Below are 17,615 nucleotides of genomic sequence, written 5' to 3'. Positions count from 1 at the left end.
TCGTTGATCACTTCCCCCTGAGGGGGGAGCAGCCTTACCAGGCCACTGTAGAGGACAATGCAGCTACTTTTGATGAGAACTGATAGACTAAGATCAGAAAGAAGAGGAGAACCTCCCCTATCAGTGGACTTGGGGAGTGGCATGCATGCAGAAAGGGGAGGGAGGGTGGGATCGGCAGGGGAGGAGGGAGGGGCTTATGGGGGGATACAAAATGAATAAAGTGTAATTAATAAAAAATTAAAAAAAAGAAAGAACAATAACAACAAAAAAAAAGAAAAACAAATCAAAAAGTAGCAATGGTGAAAAACCAGTGATTTTATACTGATTATTACATATATTCTGGGGATCAGAATATAAAGTAAGGGTTTCCGAAGCTGCAGGAAGACTGATCTGTGTTCTCCCCTTTGCATTCCCATTATCCTCCCATGGAGTTACTTCAGTGAAAGGTTGGAAACAAAAGAGCCCAGGCCCTGGATTCAAAAGACTCACAATGCAGACTATCAAAGCAGAAGCTGAGACTTATGGCCAACTGTTGGGCATAGTGCATGGAATCTTATGTAAGAAGTGGGAAATAGTAAGATCTGGAGAGGACAGGAACTCCACAAGGAGAGGAACAGAACCAGGAAATTTGAACACAGGGGTCTCCTCAGAGATTCATACTCCAACCAAGTACCAGGCATGGAGATAACCTAGAACCCCTGCACAGATATAGCCCATGGCAGTTTAGTGTCCAAGTGGAGTACATAGTAATGGGAAGAGGGACTGCCTCTGATTGGCCTGTTCTTTGATCACCCCCCCGAGGGGGGAGCAGTGTTACCAGGACACAGAAGATGACAATGCAGCCACTCCTGATGAGATCTGATAGACTAGGATCAGAAGGAAGGAGAGGAGGACCTCTCCTATCAGTAGACTTGGGGAGGGGCATGCGTGAAGAAGGGGGAGTGTGTGTGAGATTGGGAGGCGAGGAAGGAGTGGCATATGGGGGGTTACACAGTGAATAAAGTATAATTAATAAAAGTTAAACAAACAAACAAACAAACAAAAAAAACCAAAAGACTCACAATGAAACCACTTTCGCCAGAGTGTGGACCCTCTGTTTCTCCAGCTCTATCAGAGTAATTTTGGAGTGCTGCTGTACCACAGATAAGTCAGTCCTTATAAGTAGAGGCTGGGAGACTGTTGCAGAGGCTCTGAGAATGACTTCAAGCAGTCTCCGGCTCTGCTTCTGCCCTGAAACCTCAGACTCCTCATTCTGTCTGCACACAGACAGGAACTTGTTCTTCTGGGAACAGGTTTTGACAGCAGCCCAACCTATTAAGCTGATTCACAGGAGCAGAATGCAATTTCTAAAAATGACAACACAATAAGGACACTAGAAGATGATATCGATCAGTTGATTCAGCCAAGCTCTGTGGACACAAATGGCAAGACAACGCAGTGATTAAATAAAATACTTTGCTACAGGAACTTGTATAATGCTGTCTCATGACTTCTCAATGTCCTGCAGAGTGACTGAAGCATAATAGTACAAATGGTTAGATTAGAAAATGAAACAAGATTAAAAACTTTTTTTTTCTAATACTGAAAAGAGAATGTTTCAGTTGGAACCGATAAAAGAAGATTACAACAACTTTGAACATTTTTGGTTTTTCATTTTTATGACATCATCACATATTTCACATGACCCCAGTTCATAATTTGGGAAAAAAATTAAGTTTTCAAAAATAAACTTTACATATAACAAAACACATAACTCATTGGTGAATAAAATGTCTGTATATAGATAGTCACAGCAAAGAATATTTTTGTCTTAATAGAAGTTTCTCCCCACGTTTCTTTATTCTCCAGCAGTCCGATTATTTTCTGATGCTGAGAAATAAGCTCAGGCCCTTGCATCTATAAAGGAAGTGTTTTCCCTCACTGACTGACATTACATCAGCTTTACTTCACATAAAGATTTTTTTACTTCCAGCTGTGTAAGCTCACCATGATTTTATTGCTCTCTCTCCTTTTTCTTTTTTCTTTTTGTGACAAAGTTCTTTTATGTAACAGCCCTGGCCTGGTCACCTTTTATACCAGGCTGGCCTTGAACTCATAGAGATCTTCCTGACTCTTCCTCCTGAGCTCACCATGATTTCCGTGACATTTATTTACATGGCTATATGCAACTGTGCTGGAGTTTCAGCTCTAACTTACCATGCCTGGTGGTTATCACATTTAAAATTATTTAATTCTGTATTTAATGTGTATATATGTGCATGTTTGTGTGTGTGTGTGTGTGTGTGTGTGTGTGTGTGTGTGTGTGTGTGTGAATGTATACATGCCAGTGCCTTCACATAGAGGTCAGAGGATAGTCTTTCCTATCTTGGTAACATTTTTTTATAGCAGAAATATGACATTATTTTTAACCCCTCCCCCTATTATAACATATTTACTTAACTTTCTACATCGCCGTGAAGGAAGCTGTGAAAATCTTTGTGTGATTTTTGTAAGCAGCTATTTTAATTTGTTCTTTGTGAAAACTGGAACACCACAAGTTGTCACTTACTTGACTTCATAGGAAGTGAAGTTAGAATGGTGTTTCCCAGATGCAAAGGTATGTGATGAACTTAGATAAGAGCAAGAATTTTTGGTGTTTAGTTGTGGAGTAGGATGACTAATCTAAAAGGAAACATTTTAAAAGGCTTTACCATAAACAGATAACAAATACTAGAAGCTGTAGAAAAATTTAACTTTATTTAAACATTGCACAGTATATACATGTATAATGTCAAGTTGGTGGGGGCCATTTTGCTGAGCAACAACTCAACCTAATTAAGGTTGATAACAACAGGAACCTAAGGAATGGGTAGGTCTCTGCAAAATCAATTGAATGGAGAAACACTCTAATGTGGTTGTGTAGAGTTGTATAGTGATTGAGTATTGTAGCAAAACAAACAAACAAATAAACAACAACTCAGACCAACAAGGTCATGGAAAAGTACTTGAAATTCAAATAATGAACAAATTAAACAATTGGTTCACTAAAAAATGGATCTAAAGAGACCATAGCTTTGGAGTCAGAAAATGTTATATTTTATCTCCCTTACAGAATGGTTTCTAAGAATATATTATGTTAGAGTTTAAGAGTTCTCATTTATCTGTTTAGCCTTGGCTGTTCAGGAACTCAATTTGTAGATCAGGATGGCCTTGAACTCACAGTCAGTTTGTTTCTGCCTCTGGAACCCTGAGATTAACCCCATTGTAGAGGGAAGGAAAGACTTCAGGAGTTAGAGGGGATAGAAGACACCAGGAGAACATGACCCACAGAATCAACTAAGGAGAGCTCATACGGGCTCATAGAGACTTACATGGCAAGCATGGGACCTGCATGGTCTATACCAGGTCCTCTGTGTCTGTGTTATGGCTGTTAACTTGATGCTTTTGAGGAACTCCTAACAGTGGGAGCAGGTGATCTCTGATTCTTTTGCTGCTCTTGGGTCTCTTTCCCTCTCCTTCTGGGTTTCCTTGTCAAGCCTGAATATGAGAGCATTTTCATCGTCTTAATGTATCTCATTTTGTCTTATTAGCTGTCATCTCTTTCCCCAAGGAGGAAGAGGTGGGAGAATGGATCTTCGGGAGAGGGAAGGCATGATGGGGGCACTAGGAGGAGTAAAGGAAGGGAAAACTGTTGGGATACATTATATGAGAGAAGAAGCTATTTTTAATAATATATAAAATTGTCATAATGAGTTAAACAGTTAAATAGCTTTTCAAGGGCTAGAGAAATGGCTCATTGATTAAGACCAAACCTTTGGCAGAGTACAGGGAATCATAAGAAAGAAGAAGAGTTAGTCTGATGAGGAAAGGATAGGAGCTCCACAAGAACCAAATATATCTGGGCACAGGGTCTTTTCTGAGACTGACATGCAACCAAGGACCATGTATGAATGTAACCTAGAACCTCTGCTCAGATGTAGCCTGTGGTAGCTCAGTAACCAATTGGTTTCCCATAGTGAGGGGAACAAGGACTATTTCTAACAGGAACTCAATGACTGGCTCTTTGGCCTCCCCACCCCCCCAAGGGAGGAGCAGTCCTGTTAAGCCACAGAGGAGAGCTTTGCAGCCAGTCCTGAAGATACCTGATAAAACAGGATCAGATGAATGGTGAGGAGGTCCCCCCTATCAGTGGACTTGGCAAGGGGCACAGTGGAGATGAGGGAGGGAGGGAGGGACTGGGAGGGAATGAGGGATCGGGACACGGCTGGGATACAGAGTTAATAAAATGTAACTGATAAGAAAAAAAATAAAATTAAAAAAAAAAAAAGATCATCCCTCTATTCTTTCAGAGGATCTGGGTTCCGTTCCCAGCATCCATATGGCAGCTCACAGCTATTAGTAACTTCAGGAAAAGAAAATTCAACACTCTCTTCTGATCTTCAAGGGTACCAGACATGCACATCGTGACACACATATGGCCACTCCCCCAAGAGTAATAAAAATTAAATTAGTTATTTTAAGTACTTTTATAAGTGAGCACTTAAAGAAACTTTATCTTGAGAATTGACCAATCATAGTGACACTTGATGGGTTCCAAATTGATAGCTGAGAAATATCAATAGAGTTAGAAGATTTCAAGCTGCATTTAAATAAGATTCAGGGTCAGAGTGAAAATAATGGTGATCCTGCCTTGCTAAAAGATGGTCACTTCAGTCTCTCAGCTAAAGCCACACACGTACCCTCCCTGGAGTCTACTCTGTCACAGGTCTCTAGCTTGTCAAAGAGATGCACTGCCCCTAGTTTCCCTTCTTTCTCTCAGCCCTCTCACCCCTCTCCACTCTCCTCTCTTTTGATCTTCACCGTTGTTTCCTTCCCCACTCCACCTCCTACTCAGTTCCTGGGGACAGTGTTATAGAGCCACATGTCCTTTGCCTGTCTTCCTTTCAACTAAAGCTATGATCAAACTACAGTTTGTATGCTTAGGAGGCTGGAAATAAACATACAGATAAAGTAGGTTGTGCTATCTGACAAATAGTCAAAATAATTTTACTAACCTTCAATGGTTAGTTTTTTCAACTTAACTGTGCCTCTGGGTGTGTATATGGGGCATTTCCACAGCTAATTTACACGAGGGATAGTAACTGAAGGGATAGAAAAGACCCCTTGCAAAAGTGAGATGCAGCCAGTCTTGATGAGACTTGGTAGGCTGGGGTCTGTTAGTAGGGGAGGAGGGCTCCCCCTTTCTGAGGACGAGGGAAGGAGGGTAGGAGGTAAGAGGGAGAGAGTGTGGGGCCAGGATGAGAGGAGGGAGGAGACTGGGATTGGTATAGAAAATGAATAAATGAATAAATAAATAAATAAATAAATAAATAAATAAATAAATAAATAAATAAATAAATAAATAAAATTTAAGAAGTGAGACACATAATCCAAAAGTGCTGTTCTAGGTGCAAAAACAACTGGAAGAGAGAAAGGCAGTATGAAACTGTTATGCTTTTCTTTTTGATTGTGTCTTTTGCTGCTGTTACCATCAGTGCATTTCAGATTTCATCTCATTAGAACTTTTGACATAGCGCCAGTGACTCTCCGGGGAGCTTCCAGGATCTCTGTGAGTACTGGCTGTTTTTTTTTTTTTATTGGTTTTGTTTTTACAGCACACAGATGGTGTTTGTTTAACTATATAGCTAGCTTATTAAATCTTCTCATGATAGTTACAAAATTCAACACTGAATAAAATATATCCATTCTATATTATATTTCTCCATCACCATGACACATGAATAAAGATATTAAAAATTAATATTGTCCCTGGGTGTTCTTCATTGTTAATAAAAAGATATTAAGATCTGATTACCCTTTTACTGGGAATTATCACAGAAGGACTCAGGATTAAACCTTTAGTGTTTTTGTACATAATCAGTAAGATGGTCCCCATTATCTTTCAGATCTTGAAAAAATTTCCAAAGCTAAACTTCATAGAATTTAGTAATACAATGAATTGTCATAGAATGTTTAAACATTCATCTTAAAGGACAGTATCCATATTTCCAGAATTGGAAACAGTAATGGACTTAACATAGCAGGAAGCATTTTATGTCCTAGAGGCATAAATGGAACCATGTGGGCAAACAGAACCATAATGCATCAATTAATTTTTAGTGAAGCTAGATAACAAACATAAAATATTGCATGGAAAAGCAAAGGGAAAGGCAGATGGTATATAGATTCATACAATCTCAGCATGTAACCATATCTGTAGCTCATATCTTAAAGTTATGATTAAGTTGCTAAAGTAAGATATAGAGTTCAGACTAGAAATTAAAGATAGTATTCAGCTCCGATTTATGCTATCTTTGACTGCATATAATAAAGGCCTTTAGTATTTACACTGGATGATGGGATTTTCATTGTGGTTGTGCATTCGCTTAAATTCATATCATTTGATAGAAAAAGACAGGCAAACTGAATGGATTTAGAATTAACTATCTCATGTAATTTTAATATTTATTCTAATATATGCCTCACTAATACAGATAACTCAAAAGTCCACATAGCAAATGATCTCAACGTTCATTGGAAGAAAAAATAATGAAAATGAGAGAAAATGTTAACAATGTTAACATATGCACCAATATGTAACCGATTACTCAGACAATATAATAGTCACTAACAGGTTTACAAGGTCATCTTTTCTTTGACTATTTTCATTAACAATAATATTATTTCTATCTTCTTAGGCAACACTGAAGCAGTTCTTCTTAATACTATAGGTCAGGGAATTCAGACAAATGCCAAGATAGAATTAAATACAGCCAATACTTTCTCTTTGTTTCTGAATCTGACTGATGATGGTCTTAGGTAAATGAATGTTACAACAAAAAGAGATGCTAACCACCATCATGAAGGTGATGCATTTGCTGAAGGCTTGACTTTCTCTCAGTGAGCTGAGCGTGACTGGTTCTGTGATCACATTGTAAGTTGTTAGGGTTACCACAGTATAGGTAAGCATGTTGATTGCAATCACATACAGAAGCAGTAGTACATTGAAATAGGAACTGGAGAATGAGGCTAATAGGAAAGGGATAACAATAAAATAGGGAAGGAATAAAATCACAGGTTGTCAATCACATCCAATTTATATAATGAGTCCTAAACACACAATTCATATGAACTGATGCAAAAGCGGTATGGTTCTCCCAAATCAGAGAAAGCAGGGCTGATGGGACACTCGGCATCCTGACCCAAAAACTACAGACAATACCACAGAAATCATGATTTTTGGATGAATCTAGAGTGAAGTATTTTGTTAGTTTTATTATACTCAAAGAAATAAAAATGAAAATATCACGGGAGTTATTAAAACATATAAATGCAGTCAGATAGGATACTATGTATACTTAATTCATACAGAAGGGTTTCAATATGCTTTATATATATTCACAATTACCCAACCCAAACATTTTGAGAAATATCATGGCCCAGTATCGAAACTGTACATACTCAATCACATCCTATGTTCAAGACACTGAGTATACATTTAGTTTTCATTTGTAAATGATGAATAAACACTAAAACTTGCCCTGAGAGGTATTGGGATTATTATGTAAAGTATCCATTTGAAGTTCTGGGGCAAATTATATTTTGCAAAAATCTCCAAGATGAATGTAATGACTATCACCATTATCCTCATCCTCATAATTGGCCTCATCACTACTACTACCATCGCTGGCATTGCTAATAAAAAACAGAACTAGTGTTTCTCAAGCCTCAAGAATTTTTATCTATGTGCTATTTTTTTTTGGACCTTGCAGCATAGGTTCAAAGGCAGTATACATGAGGAGAATTGTGGAAAATCGCTACAGAGAAACATAATTATTGCTATTCCAATATTTCACAAAGTAAGGCTAACAAATCTCATACACAGGCAAAATAAATACTTGTGTTTAGTATGACAACAACTCCATTTATAAGTCTGCCATGTTTACCTGGTAAGAATTTTCTTTATGGCAGATTTGACATCCTTGTTCCTCAGGCTGTAGATCAATGGGTTCAGCATGGGAACAACAGTAGTATAAAACACAGATGACACTTTCCCTTGGTCCATGGAACTCACTGACGATGGCTGCAGGTACATAAATGCAGCAGATCCATAGAAGATAGCAACAGCGGAGATGTGGGAGCTGCAGGTGCTGAAGGCTTTGGACCTGCCCTCAGTGGAGCGGATACGCAGGATGCTGGCAATGATGAAGATGTAAGACATAAGGATGGTCAAGGCAGGTGTCAGGATATTTAATGCACTCAAGAAAAGAACCAGCAGCTCATTGATGTATATACTGGAGCATGATAGCTCCAAGAGTGGAAAAAGATCACAAAAATAATGGTTGATCACATTGGTCTTGCAAAAAACCAATTTTAACATAAAGCCCGTGTGAACTGATGATCCAATAATACCCAATGTGTAGACTCCCACTGTAAGCCAGAAGCAGAGATGATGAGACATGACGACATTGTAAAGTAGAGGGTTAGAGATGGCAACATAGCGGTCATATGCCATTGCAGCCAACATGTGACACTCTGCAATAGCAAAGACAAGGAAGCAGAAGAGCTGAGTCATGCATTCAGGGTAAGAGATGATGTTCTTCTCCATCACAAAGTTCACCAGCATCTTCGGGGTAATGACGGTGGAATGGCAGAGGTCAATGAAGGACAGGCTGCTGAGGAAGAAGTACATGGGTGTGTGCAGGTGGGAGCTGAGCAGGATCAGGATGATCATGCCCAGATTGCCCAGCACTGTAAGCAGGTAGATTGCAAGGAAGACGAGGAATAGGGGCAGCTGCAGCTCTGGTTTGCTTGAGAGTCCAGCCAAGATAAACTCAATTACCATGGAATGATTTGCAGACCCCATTATCTTCTCATTGTCTGAAGGCTCTAAGTTTAAAGCAGAGAAATGAGTATATTTTTTGGCATCATCTATATTTTTTTCTCCTTCTCTGTCTCTCTCTCTCTCTCTCGGTGTGTGTGTGTGTGTGTGTGTGTGTGTGTGTGTGTGTGTGTGTGTGAGTGTGTTTAGGAGAGACAGAAACTTAAAGATTTCTGTGGAGATCATTATCCCTCATCAAAGCAGACAAGCAATACAACTGGTTCTTCTGTTTCCTTGGGACAGCAGATGACTGCATGATCAAAGGAAGAACAAAAAACATCTAGGACTTTGCTATTAACACTGATAATAACCTTTTAGAATGAATACAAAATCTGTCCTTTAAATTCAGTTTAAAACAAAGTGTTTTATTTTTGATTATTTTTTCTTCCTCTCTCAAATTCTCTATAAGATATGTTGTCATACATATTACTGTTTATAACACATAGTAATTAATTTTATCATACTTAGAATCAACAAGATAAACAAATGTTTTCTTTCCTATCAATTTGTAACTGGATTCACAGAACTGTTTTCTTGCTGTAATTCTGACCCTAGTGGATCTACTGGCTGACTGATCAATATAGTTGTTTCCATTTTGAAACTGTTGCACTGAGAATCTGACACAGGCACACAGTCCTACCAGCCTGCAAGGCAGAGCTCAATTCCTCACAGAAGTTGTACTTGTGTTTCTACAGCAGTGGGATTGTGCTTTCTTGTTCTAACTTGGATAGTTCCCAGGGATAAATACAATAGTATAAGTTTAGTCATATAATTCACCACTGTGGTAAAGGAGCAATGGACCAAGAATGACTTCATTATTGAATTGGTAGAGCTCAGAATAGTACTTATATGTGAAGCGTTTCATAAGATCAATACAAGATGGATTCCTCCCTGGTCATAGTCTGTGATCATTGAGTTTATATGTACCCTCTAATATGTTTATGGATGGTGGATCGTGTATTATCAGAACACTTGCAAAATGCAGTTGGAAATATTTTTCAACTCACTACACCTAATGGTGTGATGTAAGTTTTCAAAATGACCAACTCACATTTACTTTATATTTGAAAAGCAAACATGTACATTCTAGAACACAGAAAAATCATAGTCTTAACATTCAAGCAATATCTATACTACTATTTTCAGACCAGAGTGAGACACTTTGAAAGGTTGTGGAAACCAGATAATTTCAGAAATTAAAAAAAAAAACCTTATTGGTTGAGGAATGTCTAAAATTATAGAGAGTAATTCGTCAATATGGCAAAAACTCACATATCACATGACATGTATATCTAAATATTTAACTTATCGGTCTATTTAAAAAGTATTAGTCTCACCCCCTCCTCCTGAGGGGGGAGTAGCCTTACCAGGCCACAGAGGAGGACAATGCAGTCAGTCCTGGTGAGACCTGAAAAGCTAGGGTCAGATGGAAGGGGAGGAGGACCTCCCCTATCAATGGACTTGGGGAGGGGCATGGAAGGACATGAGGGAGAGGGTGGGATTTGGGGGGTTATGAGGGAGGGGGGCTACAGAGGGGATACAAAATGAATAAACTTTAATTACTATAAAAATAAAATTTAATTTAAAAAAAGCTAAAAAAGAAAAAGAAAAAAAATATTGGTCTCACTCTATATGTCTCCAAAGTCTTACAGTAAAATGAATGTCCTAAAGACATGGAGAATATGTTGCTTCTGAACCAGAAAGGATATTGCAACAGTCAGACATACTTTGATTTCCTTAAAGTCAGCAATATCAGAGTGTTTTATTCCTATGAAATTATTGTTATTTTTTTAAAGATATTGCTCAAGGATGGAGCACTAGTTGTATTAAGTCCCACTAAAGACTAATTCCAGTTCCAGTGTTTTGTGACTTGAAAATGCTAATGTCATTAGATTAGTCTAAATGAAAATCCTATTTTCTGTATGACCACAACAAAAGTTATTCCATTCTTCAATGCACCTAGAAATCAGAAATTCACATACCTGGCACATAAAATTAAATTAATTGGCACACAGTTTCTGGATCACAGTATGAACTTATTGGGTGCTCATGATGTGGACATTAAACTATATTGAGTTTTTCTCTGGGTAGTCCTGCATGAGTTGGTCAGCAGCTTTTCTCCTGCTCTACATTGTTGATCTGAAGAGTGCTTGGCATATTGCCTTGTATATTGCAAGTGTCAAAACATGTGCTCAATAAAGTTGTTCACAGAAACAACACTGAGTTAAAACAAATCTATAAGAATGGAACACTAGCTTTACATTGATAGAGTTAACGAGTGAACGATAACATGTCTGGCATGAGTCTATACTGCAGAACACATGAGGGAAAAAGACTTTTCATGAGATGCTATGCATGAGTATGGAAGGATAAACAGCTGTGCACATCTGAGTGGACCAGGAAGGATGCTGTAGCAGAAGATTGTCAGGTTATAAGGGACAAGGGTGGGAGTTCATACTTACCCCTTCTCCCCAGCAAGTTCAGTGTTGGAGGTTTTTATTCTCCATTTCACTGGATAGAAAATGGAGCTTGAGAATGCAAGCAGGGCATAGCTTCAAGGAATTTTGAGTCTCTGATCTTGCTCTCTGATTAAGCTGTTGCCTCAGACACTTGTTCCTCTGCAAGGTTTGGTTGACATGACACTTCCCTACGTTAGAGATCATCACAACCTCATTAAAAACAAAAAAGTAATAATGACCTCTCAGAAGAATCCTATCCCATGGGTATCAGCTGTGAAGAAAACTATCAACAATTAGAAATCCCCTTTTCCCCACCAGTGGAAAGAAGTTAACATCTCTGCGTAACTGTGGTATCACTATAGGTGACATTTTGGTTGAATGTGATATGGTTTGTGTGTGTGTGTGTGTCTGTGTGTGTGTGTATGTATGTAATCAAAATGATGGTATTTGTCTGTGTGTGTGTGTGTGTGTGTGTGTATGTGTGTATCAAAATGATGGTATCTAACATTCCTCCTAATGACAACAAAAAGTTTCTGAAAATGCTAACTTCATGTGTAGAAAACAATATGATTGTATCAGAGAAATGAAATATCCTGCACAAGAATATTACCCATCTTCATCACAGTGCTTGGTGACAGCATATATTTACTCTGTGAAATGGTCTAAGATTATTAATATTTTGATGAGTAATTTTGTAACTGTACCTGTATATGTATATGTATCACGTAACAGACATCTTTATGTGGAATGCTGTGCATGTATGGGTATTATTGTGCTATAATAAAAGGAGTATAATGTAAAGAAGTTGTTAGTACATGGAAAATTCAGTTTTCAAAGAAGGGAATAGTCTCTCTGTTATAGAGTTTTGTGGATGTGCATAATGGGAAAAGTGACCTGACAGGGATGTTTCCATGACATATTTGAAGACCAGGTGACGAGAGAGTGGCATAGCTCCCAGGTTGCTAAAGAAGACAGCTGGATTACAGTAGCAAGGCAAACAAGTTGAAATGTGAATATCGGAGGAGGAGGAAGGAGTCCAACGCTGTACCTCTGGACACAGAATAACAGGGAAGGAAAAGCACATTGTTTCTTGAAGATGCCCATGCTTGTCTCTTTCATGAAACTTTCTTCAAATAAACTGACAGGATTTATTTACATTTTTATTTAGTAACAATTATTGCAAGGAGACAGGAAATTTTTTATAGTTGAAAGAAAAATTTAAAGTTAAGATAAATTATTTTTACTATTTAAAACAATTTGTAACCATAAATTCATTTAGATCATATTCTTCCCTTCCCTCAAACCCTTCCAGATTCTCTCTTCTTCGCCAACTACACAATCTTAAAGTCTTTCTCAAAAAACAAAAACTAACCCCCCAAAATCGAGAAAACAAAATGAAACCATGCTCCACCCCCCCCCAAATAAATCAAAATACCAAACTGTAACCAAATAAAAACACATAAAAACAAAAAACCTTTTTCAGCCTATTTGTCATTTGTGTACAGGAGGGCTATTGATTTTTTTTGAGTTAATTTTGTATCCAGCCACTTTGTTGAAGTTGTTTATCCGCTGTAGGGGTTGTCTGGTAGAATTTTGGAGGTTGCTTAGATATACCATCATATAACCTGAAAATAGGGATATTTTGACTTCTTCCTTTCCAGTTTGTATCCCCCTGATTTCGTTTAGTTGTCTTAATTGATCTAGCTGGAACTTCAAGTACTATATTGAAGAGATATGGAGACAGTGTGCAGCCTTGTCCTGTTCCTGAGTTTAGTAGAATTGTTTTGAGTTTGTCTCCATTTAATTTGATGTTGGCTATTGGCTTTCTGTATATAACTTTTACTATGTTTAGGTATGGGCCTTGTATCCCTGATCTCTTCAAGAGTTCTTTCATGAAAGGGTGTAGGAATTTGTCAAAGGTTTTTTTCAGAGTCTAATAGGATGATCATGTGTGTTTTTTTCTTTCAGGTTGTTTATATGATGATTATATCGATGGATTACCATATGTTAAATGATCCTTGCATCCCTGGGATGAATCTTACTTGATCATGGTGGATGATATTTTTAATGTGTTTTTGGATTTGGTTTGAGAGTATTTTAATTTTAATTCCTTTTTAATATATTTTTTATTTGTTATAGTTTATTCACATTGTATCCCAGCTGTAGCCCCATCCCATCCCCTCCCAATCCCTCCTCCTTCCCTCCCTCATCTACTCCCATGCCTTTTCCCCAGTCCACAGATAGTGGAGGACCTCCTCCCCTTCCATCTGACCATAACCTATCAGGTCTCATCATGATGGTCTTTCATAGTCTTCCTCTGTGGCTTGATAAGGCTTCTCCCACCTCAGGGGGAGGTGATCAAAGAGCCAGCCACTGAGTTCATGTCAGAGCCAGCCCCTGTTCCCCTTACTGGGGAACTCACTTGGAGACTGAGCTGCCATGGGCTACCTCTGTGCAGGGGGTCTAGGTTATGTCCATGAATGGTCCTTGGTTGGAATAGCAGTCTCAGAAAAGACCCCTAGGCCCTGATTTTTTGGTTCTGTTGTTCTCTTTGTGTAGCTCCTGTCCCCTCCAGGTCTTTCTATCTCCCCCTTCTTTCATAAGATTCCCTGCACCCTGACCCTGTTAGGCTATGAGTCTCAGCCCCCACTGTAAAATTCTGCTGGGTAGAGTCTTTCAGAGGCTCTCTGTGGTAGGCTCCTGTCTTGTTCTTTGTTTTCACCTTCTTCAGATTTCTATCCTGTTTTCTTTTCTGAATGAAGATTGAGCATCTTACCCAGGGTCCTCCTTCTTGATTAGCTTCTTTCGGTGTACAGATTTTAGTATGATTATCCTACATTATATGTCTAATATCCACTTATAAGTGAGTATATACCATGTGTGTCTTTCTGCTTCTGGGATACCTCACTCAGGATGATCTTTTTTAGTTCCATCCATTTGCCTGCAAATTTCATAATTTCCTTATATGTAATTGCTGAGTAGTATTCCATTGTGTAAATGTACCACATTTTATTCACCCATTCTTCTGTTGAGTGACATCTAGGTTGTTTCCAATTGCTGGCTATTACAGATAGAGCAGCAATGAGCATAATTGAGCAACTATTCCATGAATGCCCAAAACTATTATAGCTGGATATTGAGGTAAATTGATTCCCATCTTCTTGGGGAACCATCACACTGATTTCCATAAAAGCTGTATAAGTTTGCACTTTTTCCAACAATGGATGAGTGTTGGAAAACTCCACATCCTTGCCAGCATGGGTTATCACTTGTTTTGTTGATCATAGCCATTCTGATAGGTATAAGATGGAATCTCAAAATAGTTTTGATGTATATTTCCCTGATAGCTAAGGCTGCTGAACATTTCTTTAACTGTTTCCCAGCCATTTGAGCTTCCTCTATTGGAAATTCCCTCTTTAGATTTGTACCCCATTGAAAAATTAGATTACTTGTTTTTGATAACTACTTCTTGAGTTCTTTATATATTTTGGTTATTAGTCTTCTTTTGGATATGGAGTTATTAAAAATCTTTTCCCATTCTGCAGGGTGTCTGTCACTTTGTCTGAGTAATTGTGTCCTGTGCCTTATAGAAGCTTTTCAGTTTCATGAGGTCCCATTTATTGATTGTTAGTCTTAGTACCTGTGCTAATAATATTCTGTTCAGAAACTCTTCCGATGCCAATGAGTTCAAGATTATTCCTCACTTTCTCTTCCACCAACTTCTTCTGAGGTCTTTGATCATTTGGAGTTGAGTTGTGTGCAGGATATTAAGTATGGCTCTCTTTGGATTCTTAACATGCAGCCATCCAATTTGACTGGCACCATTTGTTGAAGATGCTATCTTTTTTCCAGTTTGTGTTTCTTGCCTCTTTATTAAAAACCAGGTGTCTGTAGATATATGGACTTATTTCTTCAATTCAGTTTCATTGGTTAACTTGTCTATTTTTGTGCTAATACTATGCTATTTTTATTACTATAGAACAACCTGTAATACAACTTCAAGTCAGGGATGGTGATCCCTCTAGCAGTTCTTTTATTATTCAGGATTATAGATATGGTTTTAGATACCCTATTTTGTTATAAACTTTGTTGTTTGACAGTTCCATATGGATATAAAATTTTATCCCCCACCCTTTCTAATCCTGTTCCTCCTGTATTACTGCCCTTACCATCTACAAATTCTGTTTCCACATTCAGTTTTGTGCTGGTTCTCTTCCCATCCCCCACCTCCCCTCTTTGGGTTTTGAGACTCATTGAGTTTAACCAGGATCATCTGTGTGACCATGACTTTAAATCTTCTCATTACAGACTGGTAGGCTCTTTAGTGGGCATACGACTAAATTCAATTATTGATTTTTCCTATTATCCATCAGCATACATTAGTGCAGTGTGGAGACATAGGGCTGTATAATGTTCCCCCTTTTCAGCCCTGTTTCATGATCCATGGTTGGATATATTTTTTAAATTTTTTTATTGATTCTGTGTGAGTTTTACATCAAGTACCCCAGCCCCACTCATCTCATCTCCTTGTATCTACCCTCTGCTCTTGCAAACTTCTGAAAAAATAAAAAATAAACAACACACAAGCAAACAAACAAAAGAATAAAAAGCATAGAAAACGTCTCATTGTGGAAGCTGTAGTGAGTCACAGTGTGTTCCACAATATGCCCCTCCGTCCACACATGTTTACTTGTGAATGTTCTTTGCAACAGGTCATTGGTCTGGTTCGAGGTCTCTGGTTTCTGTACTGCCATCAATATTCGATCCTCGCCACGACTCCTCATGGTTGACTTCTGATAGGCCCAATCTTGGATAGTTCCACTGAAGGCAGTCACATGTCCCATGAGGTCATGATATCATTGTCTGTGTCATGCCCCAGAAGAAGGGATTGTATAGCCTTTCTCTGTTTCTCCTGGCTCTTAATATGTATACTACTGCTGCCTTTCCTGCAGCCTCAGAGGGAGTGGTGTAAAATGTCTTATTTAGGGCAGAAGGCTCAATTCTTACTTAGTATTAGTACCTTGAACTGTCATGTGTCTCTGTTTTTAATGTTGTCCATTATAAAGAAAAGTTTCTTTGATTAACACTAGGAGTTACAGTTGCCTTTGAATATAAATATCAATATTTAGAAAGCAGTTTTGAGTCATGATATTTTAGCTAAACAGTAGTCAGCTTGCCCCTCAGGCTTAAGAACTACTCAGTTAAACACTTTAACTGGGTTTATAGTACGAGGCATGAATTTGCTTTTGTGAAATAAACTTCAAATCCAAATAGAAAGTAGTTAATCACGCTCATAATAGTGGCGCCACTGTTCACCAGTGGGAATATCTTGTCTGGGACTTTGCCCTTGTGGATCCTAACATTCACAGCTAAGTAAGATTATTATTGCTCTTCCTCCTTCCCAAACCAAGAATCCTGTATATTATTTTCTGGCACTTTGAAAGGCAGCCAGCAGGTAGGAAGCATCCAGATCAGTACCATATTGATTTTTTTTTTACACCTGGAAACCAACATACATGTTTTCTTCAATAATCAGTTATTATTAACTAGTTGAGTTGGCAAGGGGAATAATGGCATGAGGCTGAATTATTTTCTGATTCTCTGGGGTCTCTATGATTAACAAGTCATAAAGAGAAATCTCACATCTGGTATTGGGGTTTTGTTCAGTAATTAGAGATTTCAGGTGCAGCATTATCCAGACATGCAAGAAATCTCTCTTCCATTTTTTCCACTTTTAGCATGTGCGCCCGCGCGCAAACACACACACACACACACACACACACACACACACACACACAGAAACACACAGGTTTTTAAAGTAGTGAGTTTCTGTGGAGATTTGAGTGAGAAATACTGCCAACTGGTGATTGTATCTGAACGTTTGGTTCCCAGTCACCGGCACTATCGATGCAGGTTGTGGAACCTTTAGCAGGTGAACCCTTGCTGGAAGAAGGAAGTACATCAACAGTAGTTGGCTTTGAGAGCTTACAGTCTCTACCTGTTTTTATTCACTCTCTGTGTTTCATGTTTGGAGTTGAATAAGTGAACTCTTAGCTTCTTGACCCTTCATTATGCTTTAGCTTGTTGCCATGCATTCTACCATGATGGACTCTTATTTTTCTGGAACTCCAAGCCAATGCAAACACTTTCCTCTGGAACTTGCTTTTAGTAACAATCTTCCTCTTCTTCTTCTTCTTCTTCTTCTTCTTTTTCTTCTTCTTCTTCTTCTTCTTCTTCTTCTTCTTCTTCTTCTTCTT

At 38.4% G+C, this 17,615-nt stretch overlaps 1 protein-coding gene across 1 annotated transcript; it reads right to left on the bottom strand.

Moving 5' to 3' along the window:
- Nucleotides 1-7,960: 7,960 nt before the first annotated feature.
- LOC129687533 (putative olfactory receptor 8G3) lies at nucleotides 7,961-8,884 on the bottom strand. Its single transcript, XM_055621992.1, has one exon. The coding sequence runs from the start codon at nucleotides 8,882-8,884 to the stop codon at nucleotides 7,961-7,963; it is 924 nt and encodes a 307-aa protein (XP_055477967.1).
- Nucleotides 8,885-17,615: the final 8,731 nt, after the last annotated feature.

This window comes from Psammomys obesus, unplaced genomic scaffold (genome assembly GCF_907164565.1).
Source record: "Psammomys obesus unplaced genomic scaffold, mPsaObe1.curated_primary_1811, whole genome shotgun sequence".
Lineage (NCBI taxonomy): Eukaryota > Metazoa > Chordata > Mammalia > Rodentia > Muridae > Psammomys > Psammomys obesus.
The sequence above is the reverse complement of the archived record's forward strand: the minus strand, read 5'-3'. Positions and strand labels throughout refer to the sequence as shown.

Bases quoted from the DNA above. Each gene is read 5' to 3' on its own strand.
- LOC129687533 (XM_055621992.1), bottom strand. From the start codon at position 8,884: ATGGGGTCTGCAAATCATTCCATGGTAATTGAGTTTATCTTGGCTGGA.